Source organism: Poecilia reticulata, linkage group LG9, assembly GCF_000633615.1.
Source record: "Poecilia reticulata strain Guanapo linkage group LG9, Guppy_female_1.0+MT, whole genome shotgun sequence".
Taxonomy (NCBI): Eukaryota; Metazoa; Chordata; class Actinopteri; order Cyprinodontiformes; family Poeciliidae; genus Poecilia; species Poecilia reticulata.
This window is the reverse complement of record NC_024339.1, coordinates 16,869,552-16,877,818: the sequence shown is the minus strand read 5'-3', so window position 1 is coordinate 16,877,818 and position 8,267 is coordinate 16,869,552. Positions and strand designations below refer to the sequence as shown.

The window sequence follows — 8,267 nt, the reverse complement described above, 5'->3', positions numbered from 1 at the left end:
ATAATTTTCCCTATACAAAGATCGCCCTCTACTGACAACTTTCTGTGTTTTCTTTAGCAGTTTAAACAGCTTTGTCAATCAAATCAAATTAAAAACTTCACTCCAGCAGTGAAAGTGCTTTATAAAAACAAAACAAAAAAAAGACCAATTAATTGATGAGACTTATTTTTGCATTAAAATGCTTCAAAATGGTGAACAAATGGCGATTCGGTTGTAAGTTTGGGGATATTTTTGGTTTTAATAATAATAATAATAATAATAATAATAATAATAATAATAATAATAATAATAATAATAATAATAATAATAATAATAATAAACATTAGAAGATAATTTTATGATTCAGAAGTTATGCTTTAATGAAAAAATGTGCTGTAACATTAGTACTTTTAGTGCAGTGAGTTTTCAAGATTGGTGAAAGTGTAGATGATTATGTCAAGATGCCAGGCTGATGCTACTTACTTTGTTGACAATCCCTAGTAACGTCTGTCTCTATTGTAGAAAGTCTTTTACTTTTTATTACTGAGTGTATATCGTCATTTTTTGTAAAGATCTACTATATTAATATGAAAATGTATTTTTTTATTATTATTATTGCATTAGCCTGTTTGATTATTTCCGATTTTTTTTTTTTTTTTTTAAACTAGCACCTACTTTTGGTGTCTCCCTTGTCGGACATATCAAATCTCCCTCTGCCTCGGTTGAAAATGGTACGGTCCAAAATGGCGGCCTCCGTGTTGAAGCAGTGTGTAACTGCAGTCGTCAAAGTTAAAGCTTTATCGCCTTCTTTTATAGGTAAACATTGTTTGTTGTTTGGTGCAATTAAATTGCATAATCGTAAGAATGTTTATGTCTCTGTTTAATATGTTTTACTTAATATTTTAGAGCCACGTATGACGAATTTAAGCAGGAGAAGCTGAATGTCGCCTGTATTTTTGCTAACGTGTTTAATCTGGTGTATATGCGTTCATAGCCAGACGATGGTTGCTGTCAGCAGCTTACACGGACACTAAGCTGTGGGAGGAAAGCGAGAAGGACCCCCAGAACCTGGGTAAAGTTCACAAGTTTCAGCTCATTAAAGACTTCACCTGAAAACTCGGTTCACATCAGTATCACAGGATTTTAGCTGTCAGCTATTCCATATAGAGAGGCACTCTGTTGCTCTGAAAACACCTAAAATTGTGGCGTTTATGTAAATATGTGTGAGTGACCGTTTAGTCCCCCACGTAGGATAAGTAGGAGGACAATTGCATGATTGCTCTTTATTTAAAACGACTATCTCTCTGCAAAAACATCTAAGGTTCTGTCTATGTAAAACCAAACGTGTATAGCTTAATAATTATGAAAATAAAAGTTATTTAGTAGCTATGCAGCAATCGAAATGGTTGTATGTCTAAACAGCCTTTGAAATAATACAAATGCCATTATTGCAATGACATTCAGTGGACACCGGGTGGCACTGCAGCCCAGTGCTGTATTGATAACCTAATGTAGTGTTTATTAAACCACACTGCCCTGCATGTTTATGTCGATTCTCTTCTTCTGAACTGTAGCCAATCGGATGACCAGAAGTCTGTTAATTAGAAGTCTATTAATCAGACATCAATTGAGATCAGGTGTGCTGAATCAGGGAAACAGAGTAGCAAAGACACTGACCTAATTTTTTCCAGCTTTCTGAGTTGAGAAAAAGAAAATAAAAAAAATAAGCCAATCAATTTATCTCATAGATTTTTCACACTTTACCACCACACCTGATAATGAAGCCAAATACATTTTAGATCATCAATCATGTTGTATTTTTTTCTGCTCATTACTTGACAGCTACGCTGGCCAACCTGATGGACAGAACGTACGACCGAAACTTCCCGGTCAGCTCTCTGACCATCTCACGGGTGAGCTGCATCTAATTGCATCTAAACAAACAATTCCCCTCAAATTGTTTTGTTTATTTTTATGGTAACACAAGACGCTCACCATCTTTTCTCTATTTCAGTTTGTTGACAACGTATCGTCTAGAGAGGAAGTTGATCAGGCAGAGTACTACCTCTATAAGTACGAGAAACTGTTTTCCTTATCCTGCTTCATCATATCTGCTGCTTCCTTGCTCTTTTTTTCTTTTGTTTTTTCATGGTACCAACTTCTGTGTTTTTCTTGGATTGAATCGTCTGTTTAGCTTGTCTGTTTGGTTTATATTCAGTCACATGGTCCTCTTTGTTCGGGGCATCTCCAGACCTTTCCTGTTTACTCCGTCCTCTGGAATTTGCTCCCATTCATGTGATTACTCAATTTAGCATGTTTGCCAATCAGACTCAGGGAACATTTATTTTCAATATGGGGTGGGGAAATAAAGCTTCTTTCCCACTTTTGAAAATTTGTAAATAATTCTTTGTAACTTTATCTCTGCTTGGTGTCATAGTTGATGATCAAAAGTTTCTGAATCTGACTCGTTACTATTTCTGTCTCTTCTTTTTTTTTTTTGTATGTGTGTCTATTTACATTTCTTGTTTATTTTCCATTTCCCAAGGTTTCGCCACAGTCCAAACTGTTGGTACTTGCGAGATTGGACTGTTCACACCTGGATCAGACAGTGTCTGAAATACGGAGCCAGAGATAAGGCCCTGCACACTCTCAAAAACAAGGTACAAACAGGATTATGTATTAACCCCTGGAAAACTGTATTGATGAATATTTTGAATGTCAGTGATGCTCATAGTAATAATCAGAGGTAATCTGAGTAAACCAGATGCATGTAATTCTGGTTGTTTGACTTTTTCCAGTCCAGCACATATTTTGTGTATGAATGAGCTGTTGTGTTGGGTTAACATGACCTGCAACCTTTGGCACATCTTTGTTTATGTTAAACATGTGTTTTATGATACTCTCATGCCATTATATATCCATTGTTGCTCATTAAAGCTAAATTACTACTTCATTTTTTATCTAAGCATGTCAGGTGACTTGTCTTAAAGTCAGTGCAACAGCACTTTAAACGTTTATATGTTCTGTTAATGTTTTCAAAATGTTTATGCAGACCCAGTATGGAATATTTCCAGATGACTTCACCTTTAACCTCCTGCTGGATTCCTACATTAAGGATGGAGACTTTAAAAGTAAGGCTCCTAAAATGTAACCAGAATGCACATTTTAAAGTTTTTAGGTGTGCTTTTAAAAAATAGGCTGTGATCAGATTTAGTTTCACCAGGAAAACTCTTTCATACGGAAATGTGATACATAAAATAGCCATTTTTGTCTGCTTTGTGCAGGTGCGTGCTCTGTGGTGGAAGAGCTGATGCTCCAAGAGGCCTTTGACCTTCCCTCCACACAGATCCTGTCTCTGAATGCTCTGGGAAGTTTTCTTGCAACCAAACCTCAACTCTCTGTGTGTGATGACTCGGCTTGTTATATTTCCAGCATGTTTGGTTTGATATCACAGGCGATAAACATTTAAAATGTCTTGTTCTTCATATTTGTGCTCAGGTCTCAGAGGAGCGAGCTTTGGGGGCGTCGCTCCTCATCTGTGGTCTAAAGCAAGACAACACTGTCGGCTTCAGTGCTCAGCTGCTTGGCAACGCTCTCCTTGGTGTGTAGGGCGACTGTTTTTTTTATTTCTCTTTTCTGCCTTCAGTTCTTCATTGGTGCTGTGATTGGTTCGTGCTTAACTCTTTCATTATCAGCTTGTCTGACTAATTTTTCCTTTTCCTCCTCATCCAGGCCAGGTGGAGCTGTTAAAGGGGATACACGCCGTATTTAAAGGCATGCCTCTGTCGTGGGTGAGAGGGTATCTGGGACGAGCGCTGGCTGTGATGGAGAGAGTTTCTGCAGCATCTGGTGACATAAAGTTGTCTAAAGACACAGTAAGTATGTAGAAATTCACACATTTATTTTGTTGCGAAAATGTTTCAACGAAGAGCATCGAAAAAGAAACAAACTTCCTGCTAAGACGATCAACTTTATCTTTGATTATACATTTCCTAAAATGTAACTTGTGTAGGAAGAAATCATCTCAAAACTACTAACTATACTGACAGTAGGAAAAATACAAATAATAAAAAATAATTAATTTCAATGCCGCAGCAGCAATTGTTCTTTCTGAGAGCAAAATGTATAAATAATTACAATATAACTTTCTAATACTTTAACTGCCTTAATTTGAGCAAAGTCAAGAAGTAGGAGAAAATTCAGCCCTCATTTATAAAAGTATAGAAATTAAAAATGTCACTTCCCTGCTAAGCACGGTGGTGTTGCTCGTTTTGCCACCCGAGGATAAATGGTAAATGGACTCAAAATGCTTTTCCAATCATTTTGACCAATCAAACCGCTTTCCACTAGAGCCACATTCACCCAGTCACACTCACAAACGCACACACATTTATACACCAATACAAGACGACTGTTCTGCCCACAGTGTCGCAGTCGGTAAGTCGATGTTAAGCATCAACGAGACCAACAAGACAAATATCCCAAATCTAGCAGCAAATCCACAACAAAAAAAGTGAATTGATATTTTTTAATGGTCCATTAGAGTAGATATGCTTTGTTTTAATACCTGGAACCAGAAACATTAACATGAATCAAACCAGACGAGTTGATCAGACATTAAATATACAAGCAAAAATGCATCTGCGTCTAGAGTCAACCTTTGCTTTTTCTCACAAGGTTCTGCCTGCGGTCGCGTTCCCTGACTTTCCTCACACTAGCTGTTGTGAAAGCATAACACAGAAAACGTCTTGACAGAATATCATAAACGACTCACCATAAAACATGTGCACACTTCCTCGTAATCTCAGCAACTCACCTGCCAAGTTAAATCTGATTGGTTATCGGAGGGGAAAAGGATGCAGAAAGACAAACAGGGATTTCAGGATGTGATAGTTGGACGGTTTTCTGAGCCAAGGTATCAGAACGATCAGACACTGAAAAATATTTTTACAGCTTAAAATCATGATGAGCTATACCCATACATATAACTGCCAATCTAAATTTTAATTTATTTAACACTAAAAATATTACTGGGATTATAAGAAAGAACCACCTGGATCTGGTGATGTCTAAAATGTATAACTAATCAAATTAAGGTCCAACTGTAATTGATTTTAATTAAGAAAAAAGAAATGCAAGAACTAATAGAAATGTATCACTAATACTCTATGCCACAGAAAAAAGATCCTAAGTAGAAAATTAAAATTCAAATGATCAAAGATGATTAAAGGTTTTGGTTTTCTCTCAGGAGTTTAAAGAAAACGCCTGCAGTCTAAATTAAAATAAGTTAAGTTTTTTTTTTTTTTGCTTGTTTTTTTCAGTGGTCTATTAACATAAAGACAGAGAAACAAAAACATAAAAAAAATTAAAAAAAACTTCTTGCCACCCTTATCCGTCTTTTGGGATGTGGATACCAAACATATTTCAGAGTTACTGGTTTAAATCCAAGCTATTAAAACCACTTCAGCACTGTGATACACAGAGCAGACAGCCTGCTGTTTATCCCCAGACAGGTTTCACCTGCTGAGGTCAAAGCCACAAGTCGTCATATTGTTATTTATTCACGTCTGCACGGCCGGTTGTGCTGCGTCTAATCTGCCCGGCGCTGCCCAGTTCAATAATCTGGCTTTGTCTGTGTTTAATGAGATTTTTAAAAGAGCCCGGAGCGCCGAGGGTGTCAAAGAGTCACTGCAACAGGAACCAAACAGAGAGTGTGTGACGGAGGCACCGCAGTAATGTTGACTGAGAAGATAATGCAGCGAGACGGGGAGGACGTGCTGCAGCTCACGTTCTGCTGACCGCTTCCTCAGGCCACACTAATTTAGCCTTTCTCTGAGATTAAGAAGCCGGCTGATGAGTAATTCTTAGCCTTTTTGCGTCATCGCATGTCTGTCCAGTTTAGAAATGTCATTCTCAGAAAAGGATTTATTAAGGTAGAATTTTTTTATTTCTAGTCTAGCAGTTTTAGGACATAAAACATTTAAAGACGTATTATCTTTGTTAGCTGGACTGTGTGAGCGACGTGCTGCAGGAGCTGTCTGCCGCCTCGGACAGCTCTGGAGACGAGGAGTCCGACGGAGAGGAGAGTAAGAAGGAGGAAGCCGTAGATGAAGACGACGAAGCTGAGAAGGCTAACCTTCCTCACTATGTCAGCAGATTCAAGGTGGGTGTTGTGTGCTGCTTTTGTTTGTCGCTGCTGCCGAATTTACATGAGCCTTCCTCACAGAGTGCAGGCCAGCAAACACCGTTTCCTGTTATGTCTCTGTTTGTGACTCAGATTTTCTTGAGAAAACTAAGTAACTAAAGCACAGCGGCCCCTTGTGAGGACTTATTTTTGTTGTTTTTCGCCAATGATTTACACAAAATTTGAATCATAAGTTCTTCTGATGTTGGTCTGCTTTGGAGAATTGTTTCCACGAGTGCTTGGAGCTGTAAGAGAAATCCTCAGACCTCTCCTTCCCCAGTTATTCCTGCCAAATCATCTCGGGAGACTGAGGCGTTCCCAAACCAGCCTAAGATATAATCTTTCAATCGTCCTGGACGCAAAACTGATGAGATCAAACAGTGACAAGGCAAACAAGTTGGAGCTTTCTTTCAGCTTCCAGTAACTTCCAGAAGTATTTGCATTTTCTTGGAACAGTTTTATATTTTACTGCACTTCGGCGGGGTTTTGACATAAAGTAATTCCTAATTATGAAGAGGAAGGAAAATCTGATGTGGTGTTTAGTATATTTTTTGTATAAATACTTAACTGGAAGAGGCATCCAGCAGAGCATTGCTCTATATGAGCACTAATGTACAGCAAATACCTGAGGGTTTCAGTAGAAGGGGCAGAAGCACAAAAGCACAAATTCAGGAGTAATTTCTATTTTTAGAATAAAGTGTCTGTTTAATGGCTCATCTAATTAAGAAACACAGATGAACTCTGAAATAGTCGTACAGTCTGTGACAGGAGATCTGGCATTAAGCTGCTATTCTAACCATTATTTTCCTCTCCAGGAGCTGAGCAGCCAGCTGGAGTCTCAGGGTAAAGTGGACCCCGCCTCCTTTCAAGCTTTAGTGGCCACAATGGCTCAGCAGAACCTGGCCTCTGCAGAGAAACCGGACATAGAGCAGTACCAGAGCCGGCTGAAGGCCTGGGAGGCGGAGAAGAAGTTCCTGATCCAGAGGGAGAAGGAACAGAAGGAGAAAGCTGAGCAGGAGAAACGAGAGCGATTAGCCGCCCGGGCTGCAGCTCAAGCTTAGAGACTACGCAGATTAAATCAAATTATGTCCTCACTTTGGGATTTTATGTCAACCATACAATAATACTACCATCTGCATGTTACTCTTGTGTATATATGAGTTGTTTATGAATTTTAAAATAAATTTTTCTTGACTTTGTCACAGCAGAGTGTGCCTGTTTGGTAACTGAATGTAAACTAAAGGTAGGATGCCAATCTTGATCCATTATGCCCTTTCCTTTTTCCACTTTTCCTCTTCTTTCTGCATCAGTCTGTTTTTTTTCTCATCTACTTGGAGGTTTTCTCACAGAGGAGTTTAAAAGTGGTATTTACAGAGAAGAATTGGTTGATTTTTATCTCAAGAAAACCAAATTCTTTGCCTGGAAAGGAATGCACTTATAACCAGTAAACATTTTTCTTTTTCCATACAAAGAAAAACATTGATTCCCACAATTTAGATTGCGATCTCTCCTGGAAGAGACAGAAAATTGTTCTGGATTTAACAAGGCAGCATGAGCGTGCAGCTTCAGCTAATACACGAACAGAACCGGCCAAACTTAGATGTTTGGACTCTGTTGGGAGATAATGGATTTCAGGAGAAGAAAATGACGTGGTGGTGGTGCACACAATGAGTTCATTCCACATTATGTTGCCTCTATTCAGTATTCAGAGCATGATCTTGGGAAACAGCTGGGTGGTATGCAGCCCTGGATGAATGAGAGGCGCAAAATCCTGAGAAAAGAACTATTGTGATTCAATGAATCTTTTAATATGTTTGTGAGAAACATTTCCTCGTTGCTAGATTCTTATTGAGGCGACCTATACGCATTAAAACATGAAGCTTTTAACTCGCCTGGCTGCAGTCACCACAACAATCTCAAATCTGATCTGGAGTAATTTGATTTTAAATTCAGAGCACACTGATGTCATTTCAACAGACAAGGACCTGGTTGCTGTTGGACCACTGAAACCCAGAAGAACCAATTTACTGAGTAGAGCGAGCTGAAGTGACAAACGAAAAAGGAGATTTTTGCAGGATTTTCTGGATTTCAATTGTGCATTTGT

General features: G+C 38.5%; 1 protein-coding gene across 1 annotated transcript; it reads left to right on the top strand.

Annotated features, from left to right (window-relative positions):
• Positions 1-685: 685 nt before the first annotated feature.
• On the top strand, positions 686-7,367 carry mrps27 (mitochondrial ribosomal protein S27). Its single transcript, XM_008418294.2, has 11 exons — positions 686-795; positions 974-1,051; positions 1,822-1,892; positions 1,994-2,052; positions 2,525-2,639; positions 3,032-3,110; positions 3,264-3,379; positions 3,478-3,580; positions 3,712-3,854; positions 5,984-6,142; positions 6,979-7,367. The coding sequence occupies exons 1-11, from the start codon at positions 708-710 to the stop codon at positions 7,222-7,224; spliced, it is 1,257 nt and encodes a 418-aa protein (XP_008416516.1). The 5' UTR covers positions 686-707; the 3' UTR covers positions 7,225-7,367.
• Positions 7,368-8,267: the final 900 nt, after the last annotated feature.